We start from the raw sequence: 25919 nt of genomic DNA on the forward strand, positions 1-25919 counted from the left end.
CCGCGGGGCTCGGGCTCGCCGCCCCCGCCGCCCGCCGGGGAGCGGGGGGCCGGGCCGGGCAGGCCACGGCGGGCGCCGCGTCCCTCCGCGGCGAGAGTTACCGGATTAATCATTGCAGAGACCCTGGGCCGAATTCGCGGCGTGGGGCGGTCTCCCTCGCTGCACCTCCTCTCCTCCGCAAGCCAGCCTCTCGCTCCCGCTCTCCCCGAGCCGCGGATCAAAAAGAGCAAAAGCAGCCAGCCGCGGCAGTCGGCGGCGGGGCTCGGGGCCGCGCACCTGCCCGCTCCGCCCGGCCCCAACTTTCGCCGCCTGTTGCGGGCGCCGAGCATCCCGCCCGCCGCGCTCCCCGCCCCGCGCCCGCCGCTCCGCCGGGGATGGCAGCGGCGGGGCAGAGCCGCCGCTAGCCGGGGCCGCGGCTGGCCGCCCGGGGGCCGCCGCTCGGGCTCGGGCTCGGGCTCGGGCTCGGGGTCGCCGTCGTCCCCCCCCGCCTCGCCGCCGCCCGGAGCGCCGCGGGCATGGAGGTGCAGCTGGGGATCGGGCGCGTGTACCCGCGGCCGGCGGGCCGGACCTTCCGCGGGGCTTTCCAGAGCTTCTTCCAGAGCGTCTGCGAGGCGTTCCAGGCGCCGGGCGCCGCCGCGCCACGGGAAGAGCCGGGCACCAGCCACCAGGCACCGGCGTGCGCCGCCGGCCCGCCGAGCCCCCGGCCGCCGCCGGCCGTCTCGCCCGCCTTCATGCCGCTGCCGGAGCCCCGCGGGGCCGCCAAGGCGCTGCCGGCCGCCCGCCCGGCCATGGGCTCGCCCTTCCCGTGCGCCGGCGACCTGAAGGAGCTGCTGGGCGAGGCGGGCGCGCTGCCGCCGCTGCTGCCGCCCGAGGCCGAGCCGGCGGCCGGCCGCGCCGAGCCGGCGCCCAAGGAGGACTTTCTGGGCGACAGCGCCAAGGAGCTCTGCAAAGCCGTGTCCGCCTCCATGGGCCTGGCCGTGGAGGCGCTGGAGGCGCCCGGCGAGCTGCTGCCCCGCGAGGACTGCATGTTCGCCCTGCCCGGGGGGCCGCCCCGCGCCCCGCGCCCCGCCGCCAAAGACCCTCCGGAGCCGCCGCCCGCCCCGGCCGCCTTCAAGGGCGGCGGCGGCGAGCCCGGCTTGGCCGTCGACGTGCCCGCCGGGCTGGCCCTGTACCGCGGCTCCCCGGCGCCCGAGGAGCCGCCGGCGCTGCCGGGCCGCGACTGCTTCGCGCTGCCGCCGCCGCCCGCCCGCATCAAGCTGGAGAGCCCCCCGGAGCCCGCGCCGGGCGCCGCCTGGGGCGCGCCGTGCCGCTTCGGCGCCGAGCTGGCCCCGCCGGGCCCCGCGCCGCCCTGGCCGTCCTTCTTCGCCGACGAGGGGCAGCTGTACGGGCCGTGCTCCGAGCCGCCCGCCGGGCCCTTCGCCTGCGGCCGCGGGCCGCCCGCCGAGCCCGCCGACTTCCCCGCCGACGCCTGGTACCCGCTGGGGCGGCCGCCCTACGCCGCCCCCGCCGCCTGCATCAAGAGCGAGCTGGGGCCCTGGGCCGAGGGCTACGGCGGCTACGGCGACGCGCGGTGAGTACCGGCGGGCAGCCCCGCACCGCCCCGCAGCGCGCTCCCCGCCACCCGGCCCCGCCGCGCCCGCCGCCGCCGCCGAGGAGCGGGGAGCGCGGCGCCGCCGAGCGCCGGGCGAGCCCCGGAGCGGCTCCGGCTTCTCCCCGAGCCGAGCGGGCGGCGAGCGGGCTGCAGAAACGCGGCATGCGCCTCGCTGCTCCGCGCCGGGCACTGGCAGAAGATGCGGTTTAGGTAGAGCAGCACGGAAAAGGAGGAGCCGCTTAGGCGTGTGAGGAGAAGGGCTCGTGCAGAAGTAGTTTTCCGTGGTGGATTAGCCTCAGCAATCAGATCAGCGGTCTCTGGGAAATAGGTACGTGCAACCCGAAAGAGCGGGCGTGCGTTGCCACCCTTCACTGCAGCAGAGCGTTTTACTGTTTGAGAGAATCACTGCAGCTGGCAGAAACCGGGAGTGAGAAAAGGACTGCGAAAGGATTTCTTCTTGAATTTTTAAAAAGAAAACAAAACAAAAACCAGAAACAATGAGCTACCGGCTCAGATGTACCCCAGCCACAGGTGGTTGGTATGGCCTCAGTTTGGATTTGTATCTTTGGAGTTTCATACTTGCCTGCTCACTGTGTAGTGGGATCAAAGATTAAAACGGACAATTAGATTTTCCCTTTAAATTAGCACAGGACAAACACATCACACTTTTGCTTCTGGGCTTGTTTTGCTGCTCCGAAATGCTCGTGTTTTTATTTGGACAGTGCAGTATTTATCAGCTACACAATAATGGGTATTTTGTGTAGAAATGGCTCGGGGAAAAAAATGGATAAAAGCAAGGAAAGGTCAAAATGGGTCCAGCTGTGAATGCCATATCAGCGACAGGAGCTGTGTGTGCCCTGTGTGTGTTGCTGTTGGGTCTGGATAAATCTCTGCTCAAACCAGTACAAAGTTATCAGCAATGAGTAGAGTTGAAAAAGTTTTGCTATCCAAACACTATCGATTGATGATGCAGGTTTTAGAGAGCAGCAGACTGAGTTGGGAAGTTTTATTTGCCTGTGAAGCCCATACAGCAGCACTATGCATGGGTAAGGAATATTGTATTAAGGAAAACAGGACTGGGCTTATGTGCTGCTCAACGGGCAATCATGTGGGTTGGATCTGGGTAGCAGGTACATTTTGCCTGGGTCTTGCTGTAGAGATAAGTGCTGTCTCCCTTATTCCTGTGGGAAATACCGTACCCACCTCTTCCCGGCAGCGCAGCTCAGTTTGCCATGTCCGTGTCCCCGTTTCCCCTGGAGCAGTCCCATGAGGCCAGCAGGCCTGCCTGAACTCAGCAGGCTTCAGCAAAAATCAATGGAGTACGAGCTCGTATAAGAGTTTCTAAAACACCATTACCTTGTCCTTTGGACTCCATTGCTCATACAGCATTGCACGGCTGCTGCAAGCGAGAGAGTGACAGTGTTTATATCCCTCTTTGTGTTTGGCTGCAATTTAAAAATGTTATAAGGAAAGTGGAACACTTGTTTGTGGTCTGGCTAAAGCCGTACAGGTTACTCTCTGTCAGGTTTGCGTAGCATCCTAGCAAGATCTCCACTAACTTTAGAGTGTGCTGCCTATCGATCGTTGTTCACTGTGGCTTTCAATTTTGTCTTGGATTTACAACAATAGCGGTGCAATGAGCAGTCTCTGCTGCAGCTGAAGCTCAAATGGCAGCAGTTTATTTACCAGCATCTCAGAGAGCAGCAATTGTAAGGAAAGAGGGTTGTGGGAGCTAAGACATTTTATAGCAAAGCTCCCTCATGGAAGGACAGTCAACTGTGTCATGTATAGCCCTGCTAGCTTCCAAAGCTGCGTTTGGTTACAATCCTTCCCTACTTGGCATTGCACAAGGAAGTTTTACCTCTTAGCTATATGAAATGGAGTCTTTTAGCATTTTGTTGGGAGTAGGTGAAGGGCACTTCTGTTGGACTCATGACAGCTTTGCCAGCCTAAGGAGTTTTACACTTTAGATTTCCACATCTTCCTAATGCTGGCAGTGGCAGCTGCAGCCCAGTCTCCTCGGAAGACTTGCAAAGTCTGGATCAGGTATAGATAGTTCTGAAATAGACACCTTCCCCCATATATGACACTAAAGCATGAACACGTTCTTTGTTTCTTAGCATATTTGGGGGCGGTTGTTTATATTTGCCCTTTATATAAAGTACTAGGGATATGGTTTGGGGAGTTTTAGCTGACAAGTTCGCCTCCAAAGGCTTGAGAGAGGAGGGCTGGATTGCCTGAGCGACTGTTAGTGGAAAACAGCGTGTTGCTGTCGTGTCGGGCTGGGCTGCAGCACACGCAGGCTGTAAAGCAGGCGCTGGCAGGGACCGATGGCTCCCCGGCATTTCTCTGAAGCAGACAGGTCCAGTGTGACCAAACTAAGATGCTCTCTCCCTGGGAGTCCTCATCACCATTTTCTGGCATGGTCAATTGCCTGTGACCACAGGGCATGGTGGGAATACGGGACTGGGCTTGAGCAGCTGCTTCTGGGACTGGTCCTCAGCGTGGTGTGGGCTTAGATGCGTAATTGCTGCCTGCCCCCTTGGCTTGTGCAAGGGGAGGGATTTGCCTGTTTTTAGAGGCACTAAAACATTGCATAGTAAGCAAAGTAGGAATTAACACATCTTGATTTAATGTAAAGCTTTTTACACAATGTACTTGGTGGTGCCAGTGGTGCTTACGTATCATTAACAAATTAATCCAAGCTTTTGTTCCACTGCAGCCTCGTAGCCATTTGTCTTTGTGCTCTATTGCATAATTATTACCAGCAGTCTATAAGGTGACTAAATAACCTGCTTTGAGAATGAGACATAGAATTGATATAATAAATTCAAGCTTACAGGGTCAAAGTGATTTTAAGATTAAAACACAGAAGCAAGGAAGTGTTTTAGTCCTGTTTGGATTAATCTAAAAAGAATACAAAGAGGGAACTATTACTGTGGTAATGGAAACAAAGGTGATAAATGAATTTAGGGGGTGATTGGCTCAGAAAATCTAGCTGTCCGTGTAGTTTCCAATGCTTTCTAAACAGCATTTCCTGTTGCTACTATCTGTTTTGTATCCATGTGTTTGTTAGTTACACCAGCTTGTAGATTCCATTCTGTGGTTGAGTTGTGATCAGCGTGGGTAAGTGCCCCGTGTTTATGCATCATCTGGCGTAATGGCCAGGCGTTCTTTCTTGTGGCCAGCCATGTAATCATGATACCACTTACAGATAATACCTGTAAAAATGTCTGCCTGTTGAAGAAGGAGATAAGATTCTGATAACAAGATCAAGGGCAGCTTCTTAACCCCAGGAGATGAGCCCAGGCCGAGAGCCATGCCCCTGCGCTGTGCCGCGCTGCTCGGCGGGCCGCCAGTAGCCTGCGCTGCGCCTGCTGCCTGCCAGGCTTCGGCTGCAGACCCTCAGCTCTTTGCTGGCAGAATGCAAAAGCTTTCGCAGAAGTGGGATTCACCCTCCCTTCTCCTGTTGCTAATATGACCTTTTTGCTCAGGGGAATGGCAGTATTATGTAAATATTTCTTTTGAAGACAAGCCGTGCGTGGAAGAATGCTGTTTCTGAAGCCTATCCCTCCGGCCAGCTTTGTAACGTACAGACAGTCCACAGCTGCTGGTACAGATCCCATGGACAGTGAACCTCGGGCAGCTGGGAAAATCACTGATGTGCTACAGCTTTGTTGATGGTTCCTGATAAAAGGAGAAGAAAAAGCATAAGAAAAACTCACCTTCCAATTCTTGCTTTTTCTTCTTTTGATGTACACATCGGGCACTTCTGTTACCAATTCTCTTGACTGGATTCAGGTTCTTCTTCTGTGGTGCCACTGAGGTCTTTGCCTCTTTCCTGAGAATTTGGACATCACGTTCTTTTGCTTAGGTGTGAGGCACCGTCTCCAAACAGAGCACACTAGTGTTGTCTTCAGAGCACTCCATCTTCAACGTGAAATTCCCCTTTCTCAACTCTTTTGATTAGGTAATAAGGTTGATGTCTTGTTAGGTTTTCTTTTAAAAAACAGATTTCATAATTTTTCCTGATCACTTCCAAATTTTGAGCATGCCATGGGTTACAGCTGGTACATACTTAATTCTCAGCACATTCATCCATGTTCTCATGTCATGTACCAGGACAGTTTGCATCGCTGTTAGCTTACTCATCAGGATTGACTGTGCATTAAATTAGTGCTAAGTGGCCTAGGTTGCAGCAGAGATCACAACAAATTTACAGGAGGAGAAAACATTCCTACGAGACAACTGAGAAGTATCTTAAATTCTTCTAAGTTCTTGCCAAGCTGCCTTCAGTAATTGCTACGGCAGAAGGGAGGAAGGGATCACAAAGAGTTTCCTTGTCCCATCTCAAGAAGTGTCATAACTGAGAAAGTCTGTAATTTACTTTGAGACTGATAATTCTCGAGAGATTTTGATGTACGTGTTGCTTTCTACCCTTAAGAAACTTGATCCCACTGCAGAAGAACAGTTTGGGAGATGGAGGCATTTTCTGAGTGGGTTCACATTTGCTCCTGGTGACCTCCTGGGGGGAATTCCACCCAAACCCAGGCCTTCTTGGGCGCTGAGCGCGTGGCCAGGGTGGTGACACTGCCTGCCCAGGCCTGCAGCTCTCAGACGGGGCTCCCTGCCTTCAGCAGCTACGGGATCAGGCCGCTGTTTTGGAGCCCGTGTATCCGCAGGTTTTATAACTGTGCTGAGCTCTGGTGCAGCCAAGTTTTGTCTGGAGTTGCCAAACCAGTGTTCCACTTTGCCGTGCAAAATAGAGCCACATGAAGCGTGGCTGAGTCACTGGTAGTTTCTGGAGCAGGGGCAGGGCTGCTGCCTCAGATGTGCCATTGGCACTGGATTTCAAAGCTTTGTAAACAGAAAGCGGGACAAACATGGGTAGGCTCAATCTGAAGCTCAGAAGGAGTTGGAGCTGAGCTTCCCACAGGTTACAACATTAAGAGGCTGCTTTCATAAGTTCCCTACTGACAGACTTGCGATGGCTATTTTAAGCACAGAATAAAATGCCAATAGTTCACAAACAGCCAAGTGCTGTTTCTTGTTTAGAGAACTAGGGACTCATTTGAATGCGAATTGGCCTTTTACCAGGTTATGACAAGACACTCATCTGTCATGGTCTGAGTTAGGGTTGTGAAGTAAGTGACATATTGAGGCAGGGTAACTGGAGTAGCTGCAATGTAAGGCACTCTGCTCAAGCTGCATTCTTGCAGAACAACAGTAGGTGCAATGAATTTATCAGGGGGAGAGCAGCAGAGCTGAGCAGCGTCTGCTGGGTCACCCAGTACTGGTAACAAATCTATTACACCTCCATTTTCTTACTTCCAAGAGCTGCTATTTGAAGAATTATAATGTGTAACCAAAGCTCATTTGTTTTGCTCCATGCCTAGCTGGTTTATTTGCTTTCATTTCTGATGGTGTTGATTTATTTTGTCTTTTCCATGAATTAGTTTTCATTTCATTTGATAGATGAGATTATTCTTTTTCACGTCTAGTTAGCTAGACTCAACCTGCAGTGAGAGACTTTCTGTTTCCTTCTGAAGATGCCCAGAACCTCCCAGAAAACACTCATACTAGACAGATCACAGTCCTTGTGTTAATGCACAGACTGAGCCCATGGAAAGAAAAAGGCATTGGTAGTTCCCATCCTCATCGATGTTTGTATTTGACACTGCAGAGGCCTGGGTGCAGTGCTGGAGCTTATGACAGTTCTGTCCTAGGAGCTGACACTGCCCTTTTCTTTGCTATTAAATTGCCACTTACATCTATGGCAGAGCATGAAAGAAAATAAACTGTTTCCAGTGTTCTTTGTTATCCAGTTTGCTTCTCCCACTCAATTTGTTTTGGTTCTGTTTTTTCCTTAGTATTTCCATTCTTTATACCAAGTTTCGTAATGTAGTCTCCCTCTTTCTCCCCCCCACCTCCATCCATCTCTGCCCTCCATCTCCCTCCTGTTCACGCACCCACTCGCCAGCTCTTCCCCATCCCTTCTCCAGGATCACCTGGGGAACAAGGCACGGTCTGCAGGCACATGTGGTGTATTTGTGTGGGACCTGCTGGTCTGTTCCTGGAATACAAAGCATCTATTTGCTTTTTCATCCACTCACTGCAAAAATGTTCAAGGGCAGACTTCCCTCCATTCTCTCTGTGCTTTCCCTCCTCTGTGCTTTCCCATCCTCTTCTCCCCATCTCTTGCATTTTTGAGCTCTTACATCCTCTGGAAATTGGTTCCAAAGTCTCATTCTTGATATGTACTGTGATTATTTTTTTCCAGTTTCTCTTAAGTGCATGATGCAATGAAAGGACAAGCTCTACATAGCAGTTGGCATAGACTACAGAGGCTGAAGAATTTAGAAAAATTGACCAAAGAAATAATACATAAAAAGTTGTAAGAGCATTAATGGGTTTTAGTTAGAGAGGCATGTTGTGTACTCCATCCTGTATTTACCAAGAATTTTAGCACAGGAAGCAGTAAATGATTTGCCAATGACAGCTCCTCTCCTACTTGTACAGCTTTTGTATTTTTCTTCTGTTTACAGTATTCACTGGTATTTCTTTGTTACATGGATGCTGTGTAACAGATGCTAGCTGTGCTTTGCATCACTGTGTGTAGCTAGTCTATAGTGTAAACCATTGGTTTTCCTGTTAGAAGAACTTCATTACAGCCAAAGAGAGCTAGTTAAACATTGGCAGAGCCTTTGTGCTTTCTGCTGAGACTAGAAGGGCAATATATTTCATAATACTGGTTATGGGAGATGTTTGGTGGCACTCAAAGGAGCCTGTGGCTTTGCATGCTGCCATATCTGAAAGCCAGCCCCCCTGCAGAGTGGCTGCATGTCTGCTCATACATTTTGTTCTCATGCAGCAGGGACAGGGATCAGCCCCAGTGGAGCTGGTTCGGGGGCAGCGCTGTGCAAACAGAGCTGTGTTTTCTTGCCAATGACAGGGTGTCAGCAGTGTGGTCGTGTTCGGCATGGCCTGAGATAGCGCGTGGCGATGTGTCACCCCGCTGCTGGAGGGGCAGCCGGCGTTGCAGAATGGGAGGTGGCAGCGCGGCCCTGCAGCAGCTGCCGCACCCGGGCTGCCCAGGCCACCAGCGGCACGGCTGCTGAGACGTCCCCAGGATGTGGCACCGAGCCGGCAATTCCTGGAAGTCTCTGCCTCAAGCCCTGGCTCCGGACTGATGGGGCATGGGACAGTCCTTGCAAGAAGTAAAACAAAAACACTGTATCAAAGCGCTGAATGCCATCTGCCGCCCCTCCAGATGATGCACTACTCCCGTCTCCTCCCTTCCTGATGACCCTCCAAGGCCGTGCCTAGTTTCAGGCAGGAAAAAACACTTTGCCCTATGTCTGTGTCAGGGTGGCACCTTTGAATCACGTGCTGTTAGGTGAAGAAAAATACAGACATGCAGTATTTTGAGAGCAAATATCAGATAGTTAAAGAAAAAAAAATGTAGTGGAAATGGGAGATGATGAGAATTCGGAGTCGATGTTTGGTGGGAATGGATGAGTCTCAGTCTGTGCTCTTGAACTGGAAGGAAAATGGGAAATGTTGCCATTTCTTGCAGCAATAAATAAAAAAATATCCTAAAATATTGATTTTTTTTGGTGGCCATATGGGAACAGTTTGTTTTGGTATGATGAGAGCAGCTTTGTTTCACAGAGTTAAAAATAATTTGTAATACAGAGTGGTAATTCTGTGGTTTGTATTTTTCTATCATTCATATTGTCATTACTGAATATTGTTCTAATTTTATTAACTGGTGATTTTCAAATGTTTGTGCTAATTTGCCATTTCTGTACTGGCAATTGTTACTCTGATTTGCTTTCAGTTTGTACTTGGTGTGCTTGCTGGTGGCAGTCGGCTGCGCTGCCGTAGCAGGCTGTTCAGTTTCAAATGGATACTTTCCTCTTGGGTTTGTAGCTGCAAAGTTGAATGTAATAGCAGTAACCTTATTATTTTATCATCCTGGGGATGATAACATTTAAAATTTAATCAAATGGGCATTTATCAAAAGAAAACTGTTCTGTGGGAAACTCTACTACTTCTAGTAAAAGCCACTTGTTCCTCTGAGCTCCTGGGGGAGATCCCCAAGGTCCATGCAGTGGTCGTATGGCTGACGGCTGAAAGCAGGAAATAGGCAGAAAAATGGAGTTCCATCTTGCCCAGATGTTCAGCTTCGTACCCACGAGGGGGCTGCTCCCACTCGTGCGGGGCTGTGAGCCCGACCACGCAGCCGGGCTGCCCCAGGCCTGCAGCCGGGGGTGCCCCGCACTGGGGGCGGTTTGGGAGCATGGATCTGTGCGATTGTGCCAGGCTGGCAGGCGTGCCACGTGGCAGCCTCTGCCCCTCCTTCACACAGTTCCTCCAAACCCTCCTTTGTCCGCACAGGCATCTTGCCATGCGAGCTGGTAGCCTAATAAGCCTTGTAGCCTCCCCAGGCACCTCAGTGTTTTAAAGGAGGGTTTTAGTGTTTGGGGTGTTGAGTGATGATCTACGTTCCTTGAGAACTATACCTAGAACTATACTATTTTAATGTGTCCCCCCTGTGTTTCCCTGTTATGCTTTTGGGATGTTTGCAGTCCTAAAAGTGTTTTGTGAATGGAAAAAAAACACAGCACAGCGTCATAAGCCAGAAAGCAATGCCAAGCAAGAAACATCAGATGTACCCAGCTGCATGAAAGGCTTATGCAACATAGTCTTTTCCTCCTTTTGTTCATTTTTTTTTTTTCAATTTAAAGTGAACTTTCTTTTTCTGAAAAAAAAACAAACAAACATGTAGGCAGCTGTAGAATTCCAGTTCTCTGCCATGGCATAGGTGTAGCAGAAGCAGCATCTTCACCACTTGGGCATCAGCTCCGTTTTGGGGGGCACCACCGCTCTGAGACAACAGGACGGAGAAGGAACTTCAGGCAGCATCGCCCATTGCTCCTCAGCTTTTCTGAAGTTTTCCCTTGGCATTGCTGCTGGCCTGAAGAATGTTTTCTGCAGAGAGGACTTTTGTACCAGAAACCTGCACAAAGCAAACATGGCAGAGTCATCCCAGACAGACCAACCAGCTGCTGTCAGCTGGGAGGAGGCCCCTTTTTTCTGGTGGCTGGGTGCCCCATCCAGCTGGTGACGTGGCGTGACGCAGAAGGCAGGGGCACCTTCCCTTTATCATTAGCTGAAATGCGAACATGAGCCAGAAGCGATCTCTCACCTTGGATGAACCCCTTTGTACACACCATTTCCATAGGCATTCAGCAAAGGTGAAGTTTTCTGCATGAGTATCAGATCCATTCCAGCACTTTCTTGTCCCCAGGAGAACCAGGAAGCAATGTGCACGAGAGGCTGATGTCCTCCCTCCCATTCGAGTTGGAGCAGCTGTGCCTGGGAAGCAACTGAGAAGCAGGGACGGGCAGGTTGTCTTTCAATACCTGGCCACTGCAGGCATTCCGTCCTGTCTCTGCCTCTGTTTTTCCGTGCTTTGACACTTACTGGATTGCAAACCGAACTGTGGTGTTTTGACTTCTTGTTGCTACCAGGGGTCAAGAGGCACCTCCAGCGTGCAGCCGGCTGCAGTGTGCTCAGCCTAGCAATGCGGCGGCACGGCGCTGGTAGCAGATGGCTGGCACTGTCTGTCCTAAGCCTGCTTCAGCCGGGTTGGATCCTCCTCCCTGCAGAGCTGGCACGGGATGGGGGATGCCTGGAGGGTCCTACCTGGCCACTTCACAGCATCACAGGCTTAGAGGAACCAGTAACCTGTGCAGAGCCCCACGGTGCACGTGTGCTGTCACCGCTGCTCTTCTGCAGCCCCACAGGTGCCCTATGGCTGTGGTGCCCCCAGCTCACGGCTGGGGTGTGCATGGGGCTGGAGGTGCCACAGCACATCCCTCATCATCCACCAGTACACGTGTACAGGTCCTCACTGAAGCTTGTTTCCTCTGGCTAACAGCTTAAATTAGTTGGTACAAAGTGTAATTGAGGACTTGACTTTGAATGTGAACAGTAGGAGGACATTAGGAAGTGTTATCTGATGTACAAAAGCACATTCGTGTCCTTGTAGGTCCCTGGTAGTTCGGATCTTTTGCAGAGAGAGCAGTGCTGGGTTAGATGATGTTCGGCTGAATGTAATATGATGATCAGCTGATTTATTTTTCAGAGTGAGAAAGAAATCATAAACTTAACACCCTCAGGGGTGACAACAATGCTCTTTCAGTGGCCCCATCGCTCAGTTTTGAGGTACCATCTAAGTGAGAAGTGGGGCAGAAGCCTCAGCTTGGAAGTCCAGAGACCCATTTCACAGGCTGCAATTTCAGAGTAGCTGGGCTTTCTTTATGAAGGGCTTTGGGATCTAGGGGCAGCAAATTCTGTCCAACTGTTAATGTATTTGCTTAAAAAAGCTGAAGTGTATGAAAGAAGTTGTCTTGTGAGCTTCAGGTTTGTGCTGTGCAGAAGAAAGTGCACATCTTTCTCGGAGAAAAAAGAGCTCCTGGAAGAAGTTGACAGATCCCCGCATGGCTGATAGCGCTGCTGTCAGCAGTGGGGTCCTGCTGATGAGCGAGGCAGGAGCCTCGTCTGTTCCTGCTGCTGGGTGGTGACACCAAAGGATCACTGTGATTTCCTGCAGCCCAGTGCAAATTGAACAGAGAGCAGGACTGGGAAGGGAGGGGCCGTTCCCAGGTGTGGGGCTTACAGAGCACAGGTACGGGGCTGTACTGGTGCAGTACGGGAAGGTGAAGAGAAGACAATCACTGCTTATCACTCAGGTGAGGCTCGGCATTTTAGGATGCTGGTTATGGCAAAAGGGCCATGAGAAATCTGCACTGGAGAAGGAGGTGAGATGAACCTCAGCTCGTCTGTCCCCTGTGGGGGTGGCAGTGTGGGCAGGGGGCTGGGGAGACCAAGGGGGCCGTGCTTGGTGCTGCGTTGTGCTGGGGCTCCAGAGCAGCAGCCTTCGGTCGGCCCTTGGGTCCCCAGGAACCTCTGGGCTGGTGCTGGGGACCTGCAAAGGGCCACTGCCACTGATCTGTAGGTTTCAGTATGCTGTACGTGGGGACCCAAAGGGAAAAGAATGATTGTAAACTGCGATTTTATCCTTTTGTCATCCTCTGGCGGGGGCAGGAGTTGTAGTGCCTGTCAGTCTGTGTCACTGCGTTGCGCTGCATGCCAGCACTGCCAGAGGCTTCCTCAAGTGTCTGTGTAAGACAGCTAGACCCAGCAGGCTGTTCTGCTGCTGAGACACAGAGCCAGTTACTCTCAGCCTAGCAGAGCGGGGTTCATTAAGAGCAGGAAGTCTGCTGCAGCACTCAGAAGATGGAGGGAGTCTGGTTGGTGGGGGCAGCTGGGTGGGAACCTTCGGTGGGCGCCCCTGGGCCAGCCTGCGAGGGGTACGTGGAGCCCACTGCCCCCCAGGAATAATGAAACACCTTCGTTCGTGAGCAGCGGGTGAGGAATGCCTCCCACGTACGGAGCCAAGCAGCTCTGCCTGTGGGGTGATGCGAGTCGGTGGATGCATACGCAGGAATGAGCAGTCCTGCTGTTTGGTTTGGGTGGCCCCGGCCAGCCCAGCCCTGCTCTCTGAGAGCTGAGGAACGCCAAGGAGCCTCGCTTGGTTTGCCTGCGGTGGAAGAAAACAGTTTGGGCACTTCGGGGTTTTAACTCAAAAGGGCTGTTGGCCTTGGTATCGATAGTCACAGCACACCGTCTGGGCCGGAATGGCCTTTACTTTTTAACAATAACAGTGCTATGAGTAAGCTCATTAAAATAAAAGAAACTGACCCAGTTGTCATGGCAAAGACTTCTGACGGAGGTTCCTCATACATATCCCTCTCGCAGCACCTGCTGCTGGCTCGTCCATTGCCACCGATGCGGCTGCGCCTGCTCTGCTCCTCGCCTGCTGCAGCCTCGCCCCTCCCAGCCTCAGGGTGTGGGGCAAAGACGAGGAGAAAATCCCACACGGAGAGCCCCCCAGCGCCGCGAGCCTCCTCCTCGGAGCTGCCTCCCTGGCCTGCATGAGGCGTGCGCGGCAGGCAGTGCCGGCAGCTCTTGCAATGTCTCTTTGTGTTTCACTCTGCTTTAAAAATAATGAATGCCACCCTGGTTCCTCTTCACAAGGATTCATAAGCGAAGTTCAGTACACATTCTAACAGTAGTAAAGATACTACCAGTGTTCTTGTGCTACTTTGTGCTCCTAAGGCACTTTTCTTCCAAAGCACTTGTGAGCAGCATCTCGTTTAGCTTCCAGGCAACCATGCAAAATAGGCATTATTCCTCCTCGATCAACAGGGTGGGCAAGGAGATTCTTAGTGGGCCAGTGGCTTTAGCAAAAATCCCCCAAGGTGTATGAATGGCTGCCTGTCCTGGCACTGCCAGGTTTGGGTTCCCGGGGCTGGGGGGATCAGGGTTTGTTTTTCCAGGTCTGTTGTTGAAGAAACTGCCCGGCAGAGATGTACTTGTGGACTGGACTTTAGGCCCTGTAAATAGTGCCATTTACTTTAGCAGACCGAGTCCTCGGGAGGATCTGACCCCATCCAGCTCCTGGGGCTGGACAGCCTGTGCCAGGCGAGGGGCTGCGGGCAGCAGCGTCTTGCCTGGGGACTGCCCCACGGCCACGCTCCAGGCCAGGGTGTGCTCGGCTCCCGCCTCTGCCTTTTTTTCTGTTTCATGCAATTTGAGCAGAAGCCAGAAAGAGCAAGGTCACCCGTGCTCCTCTGTGGCTTGGAACTGCTGAGCTCTCCATCTGGGAGGGCTTTTTAAATGCTGAGAACAAAGTCAGATGCTGACACATCCGAAGAAGCAGTGTAGACTGGACACAGACCACATATTATGTGGTTTTACAGTAGTAGAAATCAGCTTAAAAATAAAGCCCAGCTCTACAGGTATTTATAGCTAATGCCCTTTCCATGGGCAGCAGGCACTCGTCCCACTGGGACGGCAACTGGAGGCTATCTTGCTGCAGGCGGCTCGGGTGGCCACGTGGGTGAGCTGCGTGGCTCTGTGCAGGTCTCGGAGGCTTTTCTGTTCCATAGAAAGCAGAGAGCAGCACACAGATACAAGATACAAACAGATACAAGTCCCCAGTCTGTGCTGCCAGACCGCAGTCCCCCTGCTTTTCCTGGAATAAGCGCCATCAGGAGCAATCCCTCGAAATGCTGGTGGGGAGGCTGCAGCTTTCCCAAAATGCATTTTACAGATGCACTGGAGCACATTCAGCTTGTGGGACAAGGAAGGCAAACATGGTGCTTCACTTTCTCTTCCCCCTGGTGTTCTCTGATGCCAGGGAAGACCTCAGAGGGAGGCTTCTCCTTGTCATCTTTCCTAAAGGTGATACTTACTGGTCTTCTGTTTTTTTCTCACTGACTCTTCGGCAGTTTGACTGGAGTTACATATTTTAGCTGCATTAGCTTCTTTGCTAGTTAGAAATGGCAGAAAAAATGCTTTGACCTTGGCTCATGTGCTGAGAACAGAGCACAGGAACAAGTTTTTGTATCAGTAACTTCCCAGCGAAGGTTCTTTCCTCCTCCCCCTCCCTGGGTATCTGGGACGTGCAGCATCAGGGTTTGCACATTTCTGACATGCTGCTGGAGAGGGTTTGGACAGACTTTCTGCAGCTCCTCTTCTCTTTCTAAAAAGGGAAGAGGAGAAAAGTAATTTGTCTGCCAATCAGGTTAATTGCTTTCAGCTGGGCAGCAGCTAGGTGCACTAACTGGAAAAATTCCACATGCAAGTGTTTTTCAGATGATCCACGTTTTTTCTTGGGTTGACCATGTATGTGTGCACTTGTGGGCATGGGTCTCACTATAGCTGTGGACACAAATTACGCTTTTTGTATGTGCACTCTTCTTGTGTTAGCAGCATTACATCCACGGCCCCAGTGCCTGCAGCAGTCCATCCATGGGATTGTGGAGTTGGGAGTTTTGCATTTGAAGTCCATCAATGGGATTTGGGTTGTGGAGGCGCGAAACCTGTGCTTGTCCCTGCCCAGACACAAAGTCAAGAAGTGAGCCGCCAGATCCCCCGCACCCGCTTCTCCTCGTGCCTGGATGTGCTGCTCTCAGGGCCGCTCCGGTCAGGAGCCCAAGGATGCGGGTACTGCAGGTGCTGCATCCCCGAGCTGGGCTAGGTGTGTGCTTTGTCTATCTGCGCTCCTGCCCTTCAGAAAATGTGAGGCAATCCCAGGGAGCTCAGCCCTTTCAGCTTGGTTTGCTGTTTTCGAGTTACTTGCTTTGCTTCTGCTTTTATGTGTCCCCTGTGGTCGGGAAGCCTTTCTCTGAGGATGCCATCTTCCACTGGCAAAGAGAACTGCTGCTTCCTCAGCTGCTCCAGAGTCCGCAGCAGGATCTAGCAGTGACCAAGAAAAGCACGGCCAGGCACAGCTTTTCCTCTCCTTTTGGAGCAGCCCATGGCAGCCCCCAGCCTCAGCCCGGCAGCCTCGGTGCCCCTCATGGCCAGGAGCGGCCCCGGGCACTGCAGGCAGGTGGGCATGGGGACGGGGGGAAGGAGGGCAATCTCGCTACCGGCCTGACAGAGAATCGAGAGAACACTCTCAAGGCTGGGCAGCCTAAAATTAGACCTGGCATCTGTGCTTTGGTTTGCAGGCAGGCTTAAAAGAAAATGACTCCTGGCTGCTTTTGTTGTCTGCTTGCTTGGGAGAGTGCAGCAGAGGCGAAGCAGGTAGCGTGCTTCGCTCGTGCCTGGTGGTACAGGAGCCTCGCTGCCCTACAGCACTGCCCCTCAGCGTGTGCGCGTGGCCGCAGCCCCGTGGGGTGGCTTTACCTCCCGCTCAGCCTTGCGTCACTTGGATCAGCTCCCACGGGATCCGTGGGGTTCTCCTGGGGCACTGTTGCCGAGCAGCTGCCCTGTGCATTTTCCAGGAAATGCCTTCAGCCCCCAGATGCAGCGGGTCCAGTTCTCTGTGAGCCAGCTCTCTGTGAGCCAGCTCTCTGTGGCTCACATCTCTAACTGAAACGTGCTGGCATCACGCCGAGGCTTCCCAGGTCTTGCCGGTGCTGGCGCAGCCGGCCAGTGAGCGAGCAGTCGGGGTGAGCTTGAGTGCCGTGCATGTTCATCCCCCGAGCTTGACCCCTCTGAGGTGTGAAATCTTTGCAGGGAGCCTGCCGGTGCTTACAGCTGTGTGCTGCAGACGGGTATAGACATTGGGCAGCCCAGGCAAGGCCACAGAGCACAAAGATGTGGCTAGAAGTGAGCCACGGGCTGCAGGGTGCTGAGGGATCTGCCTCTGCATAGCTGTGCTGGCGGCTGAGATCAGGGCTGAGAGTGCCAGGAAGACCATAGATATGTGAAACCTTCATTATAATTTGCATGTGTACTCTCTGCGATGACTCAGAGCATGGTCTGCTTTGAGGACATGGGGAGATCGTATTGTTGCATAAGTTGTGAAGTCTTCTCCAGAAAACAAGTGCTTTGCCAGTAGAGTGAAAGAGAAATTCTGCAGATACAGTTCATACCACACTCCAGACAAAATAAGCTAAACCCTTTCTATGCCCCTGCAGCTGTATCTGTGCAAAGCTTTGGTCTTGGCATAAACATGCCTAAAAATAAGACAATTGTGCCAGTGAGCTGCACCACTGCTGATGTTCCCACTGTAAGGCAGGGGGCTGCAGGCAGTGGGGTGAGTGCCACCCCCAGGGACCCCCGTGGGGCTCCCGCTGCCCATATCTCACCTCCTGGAGGGGCGATGCTGTGGGAGTGGGAGGAGGCAGTGCCCCGAGCTGGGATGTGCTGTTTCTTCTCCCCCTCCTGTCCCCAGGGCTGCCGTGCTTTCCTGGGGCAGGAGGAGGGTGCTGTCACCCTAGGGAGCACGGGTACAAGCAGCAGGGGCAGTCATGCTACCCTGCGGTTTTGCTGCCCATGCTAGCAGGTCCTGCTCGCCTGGTGTGCCTGCCGGGTCAGCTGCCTCGGCTTTAAATGCTATTTGTGATCAGTTTTTTCCATGCTGGATTCCTTCATCATCTGCCATCTGCCCATTTTCAACTCATGCTTCATCCAGCAGAGAAATGAAAATGCAGAATTTGTGGCACTGGTTTCCTTAGCAATAATTTCACTGCCAAGTGAAGTGGGGAAAATACTGCGTGTTTTCAATATCCAAGCCTGGAAGTGAATCCTGACATCCCTCAGCAGCCTTCCTGCAGTGGGAACTGTACTCGTCCGAACGTGCTGTGGAGGGCTTGGTTCTGCAGCCCCTGCATGCACGGAGCCATTCTGCAGGGTGATAACCAGGGAATGGGATTATCAATACAAATTTCCACCAATTCCCACAGGAATTGTGGCAGGTACTGTCTCCAGCTGCAGAGCTGATAGAGCGGTTTATTTTCCTTAAGCTGCAGGGTAAGAGAAATTCTGCTAAGCTCATGCTGCAAGTGGGGCAAGGTGTGGAGCCTTATTCCTACTTTCTCATTACAAAAGAATGTGGAAGGAAACCTGTGTCTGCTAGAATCTATTCAACTCGCAGAAGGTCAATAAAATATAATGGTAGGTGGTGCACAGCTGTTGCTAAAGTCTTGGACGAGGCCAGATTCCCAGGAGAAGTCAGCATCAGGTGTTCACTGCATTGCTGAACCAGCTCCTGACAGTAGTTGTGTGGTCACAGAAAATCCAATTTATTCAGCCAAGTCAGTTCAAAGGCTGGTCATTCAAAGCTGAGACCTACTCAGAGCTGAAAAAGACAGAAAACCCAGGAGGCTTTCTTCCAACCTGAGTACAGAATGAAGCATGAGACTGTGCTATGTTTTGGCTATTAAATCTTGGAGAACCTTAGGGAAAGACGAGTCAGTGCGGTTCACAGTTTACAAATAAGTCTTACTTGGCTTCAGCAGTCAGTTAATTTGAAATACAGTCTGTTCTGACAAATTTAGTTCTGACTTACTGGAGGAACAATTTAAAATCTTCACATTTCTTTTAATTTTATAGACACATTTGAATACAACTTGACACATACCACAATTAAAACATTTACCCAGCTTCAGTAAATAAGAAATGTGCCATACACCATTTTCTGAGTTACAGAATGGGAAAACAAAAGTCGTGTCATTGCTTCAAATTATATATACATATTTGCTAAACAGGAGGTGGCTCTTTTTAACGAAAACAGCTGCCACGTCCTCTGTGGAGACATCAGTACGGCTCTGTTTAAAGAGAACACATTCAGTGCATTGCAAAATGAAAATATGAACGCAGGGAAGATTGCTGAATGCGTTCCTAGGGAAAATCATTCCAAAAGATTAGGTATACATCAGATATTTAAGTAGAGGGCTCCTTGTCGCATTTGAAGGTCTGTATAACCCTGATTTAAGCCAGTCCACTTCGGTTCTCTTTCCATGGTACCTTAATGGCTTGTCCCGTTGGTCCAAGGCCTTGGCAGGAGCATGGAGCGAGCCCCGCTCCCGTACCTGCCCTCCTCCAGGGCACAGACACGCTCCCGCAGCCCCACCGCCCATGTAAGCCCGGTGGGGGGGCTGCTTGGACCGTGCTTGGTGGGTTGGCGGCCACCCCTCGGGCACTGCGTAGCCAGGGCTGTGCTGTGCGTGGGCTGGATGCGGCCGTGGGCACGCTGCGCTCCCCTGGGTGCAGCCGGGAGGCGAGGGGGGAGCTCCTGCTCTGCCCGGGGGTCTCAGGCTGCCACTGCCGTGCTTCTTTCCAAAGCCAGCCTGGGCAGTGGGGTGCACCGTGCTCCTGCACCGCAGGGAGAGCTGTCGGCAGGCTGGAGAGGGGCATTCACCTTGCCTGAGCACACAGGTGAGCAGGGTGCCTGACTGTGGCTCTCACAGCGGTCCTCCAGCCTTGCCAGCGCTGCTGAGTGTCTTATCATGCCTCTGTCAAGCAGGTGGTGTTTTCAGTTTGAGACATGATAGGCCTTTGTGGATTGGCCGTGGGATTTGTGGAGATACCTTGGGGACCAAGCGGCTGGTTCGCATCAGTCAGCCTTGCTGCTCCCAAGACTGCGTCCTGGGCCCGCCCGGTGCTGGCACCTCGAGCTGGGTGCTCGGCAGGCTGCTGTGAGCTCTTCTCCAGAGCAGCTCGTGCTGTGGGAACTCATCCAGGAGAGATTTTTGGTGCGGCAGCATGGCCTGTGCTCAGCAACAGCAAAGAGGAGAGATCCTTGCCAGTCACAGCACAGCAGGGTTCTTCTGGACAGGACCCCACAGAGAAAGCAAAAGTGCACAGAAGCGTGAGCACCCGGGGCTTGGCACTTCTTGCCCTGCAGCTGCAAGTGTGCACGCCTCGCGCTGCCGCCTGCCCGCCTGCTCGGTGCTCTCCTTGGCTCTGCTGGGGCTGGGGGTGCTCTGCCACACACATCCCTTCTGCTGCGGGGAGAGCTGCTGGCCCCTCTGCCACCATGCACAGTGCCACCAAAACATGCACCATGCTTCTTGCTGCACATTGCGTGTGCACAGCTCGCCCCCAAGGTGTGTGCCCCCCCCCTCCCATTTTTCCTGCACGTGTATTAATCTGTGAGATTAATACATTAATTCTGCCAAGGAATGAACATCACCTGCTGCTGAGTTTGATAAATTCACTGAACCTCGGTGTTGCAGAGGAAAGGCTTAATGTCCTCCTAGAAAGGCTGAGTGTTAGTCCGTGGTACTATGAGCCCGCAGTGCCTTGCCAAGCAAAATAACACTCAGGATGCTTCCTAGGGGATTTTTAAGCCAGTACTTCCTGTGGCAAGAGGGCAGCATCTCTCTGAGGATGAAACATATGGATCGGCACTATCGCCTTATTTGTGATTTTCTGTATTGCTGCATTTTCTTTTTGTTGGTTGGCAGAGGAGGTGGATTTGATAACTGAAGATTACGGTGTGTGTTCAACTAACTTAAAAATATTATGCAGGACAGACAGTTTCCTTGGGAAATAAGTAGGGCTCTCTGTGCACCAAAGAAACCAAGGTCTTGTCCTTGGAGATTCCAGGTGACTCTGTAGTCACCGGGATGATATGGTTATGGCTCTGATGACCTCAGGGCTCCTAGTCAGGGCTGAAGCCTGCTTGCATTGCTCCTTTTTCGCTTTTTGTCCCCTTCGTGTTAGTAGTCAGGTGAGCTCTTATCTTTAACTATGCAATAGGTTTATGCCTGTCTGTTTTAGTAGATCCCTCCTCTGCCTGGTGAAATCAAGTATTTCATCTTCTCCTTTTATGAGCTGATTTATTTAACCTGCTCCCTGAGCTCACTGGATAGGGATGGGGCTATGAAGCAGAAGTGTTGCTCTCAGTGCTATGCCCAAAACGCAGGTGGCTGCCACCCGTGCGATACGAAGGCTGCTGAGGGATTTTACCCAGGCTTTGTAGCTCAGGTAGAGTTTACCTGCCTCATTTCACCTTTTTAATGTAATTTTCCATTTTCTGCTTCTTTCTGAGGGATGCCTGAAAGATGAAAGCCAATGGTTGTAGCTAGCGTCAGGAGCTTCCTCAGCTGTCTGGGTTTAGAGTGAACTCTGTCGGTACCCATCAGTAGGTGTGGGATGGTTCAGTTGGTTGAGGTGGCTTTTTGGTGTGACGGCGCAAAGGCAGTCCCACATAGCAAATGGCAGGTGTTTTCTGTGCAAATGAAAACACAATGGAAAAGAGCTGTGGGCTTGCCTGGGCCTTATTCCAGTAGAGGTAGGATTTCAGAGGCGGATAGGACCCAATGTGTGAACAATAAACAGTCCAAATCAGTAAATAAGGCATGTGAAGTTAAAAATAATAATAATGGTTCAGGAGATTTGTGAATAGATTTGTGCAGCTGGCCTTTTCAAAGTTATTTTTCCCATCCGAGCCGGGAGGCAGCCTCAACCAAGCTGCCTGCGTACTGCTGTCTCCACCAGCCCCATGCGGTGCTGCGAGGAGCGGTTGCTCACAGAACCTTCTCTTGGAGGTGTGCTGGTTCTGCATGCCCTCTCCCTGCCAGGGGTGTTTGGAAAACCCGTTGTCATCTGCTAATGCTTATTTAAATCAAAATGAAGATCAAGTTCCCATATGTGTTTACCCGGACGTGTCCTGTTGTTCATGCTGTGCACTATGCTCTGCTGTCTCAAAGATGCTATCTTGCCTCTCCGCCTCCAGTAGTTATACATGAAAACAAGGCATGGTCAGTTTAGAAACATATTCAAGGCTATTTAGAAAAAGGGAAATAAATTCAGTGTACAAAGCTGCATGTTTTTAGATTAAACTGCTCACAGCATTTTTAAAGATGGGATGCTTTAAACTTTCTGGGCAGGCCTTGTTATCAGAATCAGCACAGCTTGGTGGCGATGCATTAAAGATTCAGTGCAGCTCTGGCTGGAGCCAGCAGCAGTGAGAGGGGAATGTGCAAAATGACATAAGGCTCATGCCTGAAATGTACAATTGTGTTCTTAGCTAAACACTGTTCTTGCACACAGATGTGATTCATAGATCTTTGTCCAGGCATGAGCTGTGTAATTCCATTGACAGGAAGCCAGTTATTTTAAATATTTTGTTTGAAAATATCATGTACAGAAGATACCATTTTAAAAGCAGCATTTACTACTGATAACATCACGATATGTCAGACATGACATTAGTTGAAATGGCTGGGAAAAATTCTGAGTCATACAAATCTGTGTGCAAATGCACCTTCAGTTCATAGCTTGGTGTCCTCACGAGCATTTTTGCCAGACTGATTTTCAGGTATAGCACTGTAAAGGTGCAGAGCCACCAGCTGCTCTCCCCAGAGGGCACGGCACATGGCCTGAAGAGCGTTCTGCTTGAGAGATTCACCGCAGAAGGATGGTCGTGGTGCTTGGCTGGGGTGCACAGCAGCAGCCGGGACTGGGCAGGCGAGACCTGGTTAGGGGTTTTCCACTGGCCAGCTCAGCTGGGTCCCAGTGCTTGCAAATCCAGCACCTCGTGCTTTAGTAGACTTGTTTCTGCGCAGTGCAGTTAAATCCCAGAACAAGTCCCAGGCCTCCTGTTGCAAAGAGTTAAAACTATGCTGTTCAAGGAACGAGCTGATACAATGATGAGATTTTGCCAACCGTCAAAGCACAGCCATGTGAAAAACAATGCTGTAGTTCATCATTTCAGTCTGGTGGGTAGTTCAGCTGCAACTGTGAGAGCAATTTTAGCATGGGAAATTTAGTCAAATGTAAGAGTGAAGTGGGTGGAAATTGTGTTTATTCAGTTATGTCAGACTGAAGGAAAACGGAGGGAGTATAACCAATATGCGTGGTGTTACATTAGCATGGTGAATTGCTTAACTAATTAATCTTGTCAGAGCAGGTAGGAATGGACTGCAGAAGCCATACCAATAAAGGAGCAATCATGATCCTTATGTGTCCCTTCCAACTCGGGATATTCTATGATTTGTATTACAGTGAACTTTAACTATGATTTATGCTTCTTCTGGGCTGTCACAAGAGTCCGAAGCTCTGGGCACTGGGAGGAAAGGGCAGCTGTCCCTCGGTTCCTGCTGGGTTGGACGTGCCTTGTATGGCTGAGGTGGAGACTTTTGGGGGGAGTTATGAGAAGTGGTTGGCTTCTGTCTTATCCACAATTGCCCTTGGTTTCCTGGGTGTGTTTTGAAATTGAGGCTGTTTGGTGAAATTAACTATTGACCAGCAAATGCTTGCCTTGCAGAGTTATAATTGCTGTTCTACAGAAATATTTGCATGCAGCTTGAGCTCAACAGACCCTGTTCATTTCCTTAAAGAACCCTCCTGAAATGACAGTAAAATTCTCCCTGTAACAGTAAGAGAGATAGCGAGGTTGTTTTGATTCTCCTCTGAAAAATGCTGGGTTCCTCTGTGAGCAGCTCTGACCTTGGCCTTCAAGTGCTGAACGGGGCTGAAATCTCAGCCCGACGTCACTGCTGCAAGTTGTGTCTGCATGCGCGCTGCTATCTCCCTTCTTTGGGTTTCTGAGGCAGCGTGACACTTGCCACAGATCGTGCAAACTACATTGGTGTGTTTTAGAGCCCTCCACCACGCTCTCAGCACTTACTTTCATCATACCTCAGTATTTCTGTAGCTGTGCGGGGTGGGTGACCTCCAGCAGGTGCTGGCAGGAAGCGTCACACGCTGAGTTCCACCCGGTGAGCACCCTGCCTCGCAGCCCTTCCTCCCTGCTCCGAGCTGCAGGCTCTGCTGGCAGCTCGGCACCCTGCTCGAGGCAAGGTGCAGGGACTCTGCCCATAAATCCTCCACTGCAGCCATCGTGCTGGCTCAGTACGGTGTCACTACAGACGTATTTTGAGAACTCCCTTAAAAGGTCTCTTGGAAACTGATTTGAAAATAGATCGTTAAAGGTGCCGTTGTCACAGCTCTGACCCTCTTACCCATCTTTTATCTTACATTTTTTTCTCCCCAGAGATGAAGAAGAAAAGGCAAATTGGCATCTTTTTAAAACCCAGAACATTCCCAGGCAAATCCTTTCAAGTCAGTGGGCAGTGACTGCTCACCACACAGGCGCAGGAGGGTGTTAGAGGTTGTGTTGCTCCTTCAGGCTCCAGGCTCGTAGTTCAGCTCTGTTGTCTTCTCCGAAGAGCAGCTGTTGCAACATCAATCTTCAGACATGATGGGCACTGGAGGCTAGATGCTTCTCTGGTGTAAATCCGCTGAAGGCAGCAGTGTTATGCTGGGGATGTGCTTGTCTCACAGCCAGGATTAACCTTTAATGTATGTCGGTCCCCTCTAATTTCCACCTCTAAGACGGCAAGTAAGGGTGTGACTGGCCAAGCACTTCAGGACTCAAGTGCTTGCACAGAAAGTTGAGTGCCTGTTGGATGCTCTGCTGAACGGCTTTCGTGGGTAGGTGGACGTGTATAGATGGACTAGATACATGCGTGCATGAAGGTGTATTGGTACTTGCACAACTTTTAGCAGGGAGAACCAGCTATTTAAAAAAGTGTTGTGTCAGTCCCATGGTACTCAAGCCTTAATTGCTAACCTACTTTGCGGCTTGAAATAATTAAGCCTCAAAAATACTCCAAGGTCTTTTTAGGTTCCTTCTTCTTTCATCACAACAGCTGCTCCTGTGAGAGTCCCTTTTGCTTATTTCCCATCTGAAATACACAGTACAAATAACAGAGAAAGCCTTATGGAAAACAGATCATTAAATGAGATTAAAACTGCTGGAACCTAAAAAGATGTGGGATGAATAAGACATTCTTAGCAAAGCTTTCGTTTCATCCTGTTGGTTATTTCTTAGCAGCGTTTGCTCTGTGGTGGCACCTACAACTGCGCACCAAGGCTCAGTTGGGTAGGATCCTTGTGTAGCTGCGGGGCGGAACGAAGCAGGTTGTGGGACCTTGCTATGCACAGGGCGGTGGGATCGTGCTGGGAGGGCAGGCAGACAGACAAGACAGGAGATGGTTGCTGCATCGGGACTTACCTAAACCATGGCTGGTATGTTGTAGCCAACTGTATGTAGGGAGGAGGCCTCATGGCGGCCTGCAGCTTCCTCACAGGGGAGCAGAGGGGCAGGCGCTGAGCTCTGCTCCCTGGGGACAGCGACAGGACCCGAGGGAACGGCATGGAGCTGGGACAGGGGAGGGTCAGGCTGGGGGCTAGGGAAAGGTTCTGCACCCAGAGGTGGTCGGGCACTGGGACGGGCTGCCCAGGGCAGTGGGCACGGCACCAAGATGCCGGAGTTCCAGGAGCGTTTGGACAATGCTGTCAGACACAGGGTCTAGTTTTGGGGTGGTGCTGTGTGGAGCCAGGAGTTGAACTCGATGGTGCTTGTAGGTCCCTTCCAGCTTGGGATATTCCATGATCCTGTGATTCTATGATTCTGTGATCTCCTCTATTTAATCAGTAATTCAAGAAAAGCCTTGGAAAGTGAGATTGTCAGGGAAGGATAGTTTAGTAGCATCTAGAGATGAGTCACTGATTCTGATTGCTGCTACTAAAAAGATGAAAAATCACACAAAATGTTTCTTGCCTTAAGAACAGAGGATAAAATTGCTGTTCAATTATTAACCTACAATCTAGGTAGAATCTGCATAGCTCTCATATGAGGAATATAAGATAGCAGCATTTTTGAAGCATACAAATGACAACAAGATCAGAAGACAGAGAAGAGCTTTGGTTTTGATCTCACCAAATAATTGTACCATTTCATACTTTACTTTTTCGATGAGGGGTTCATTAAAGATAGACATACTTCAACAAACACAGACCTTATGTATGTGAAAGGCAAACCGCACTGGTACTATACTAATAGAGCTAGGTTTTTGCCTGAAATTAAAGATCCCAATTATTTGTTTGTGTAATAATAGCACCGGTCCCTTGAGATCTGTCTGCGTTCTCAAGTATTTTTCAGCTTGTGGTGTAATTTAAACCAATCAAAATCTTCACCTGCTCCTGAGGACACGCTTTTTTC

General features: G+C 51.3%; 1 protein-coding gene across 1 annotated transcript in view; it reads left to right on the forward strand.

The window, feature by feature from the left end:
• Positions 1-381: 381 nt before the first annotated feature.
• The window catches only part of AR (androgen receptor), a 60407-nt gene continuing 34869 nt past the window's right edge, over positions 382-25919 (forward strand). The window contains exon 1 of the mRNA XM_084534240.1: positions 382-1570. Coding sequence (XP_084390366.1) covers positions 516-1570 — 1055 coding nt within the window. The 5' untranslated portion in view covers positions 382-515. The remainder of the gene's footprint in view (positions 1571-25919) is intronic.

The sequence above is a fragment of the Aythya ferina genome (assembly GCF_964211825.1).
Source record: "Aythya ferina genome assembly, chromosome: 13".
NCBI lineage: Eukaryota > Metazoa > Chordata > Aves > Anseriformes > Anatidae > Aythya > Aythya ferina.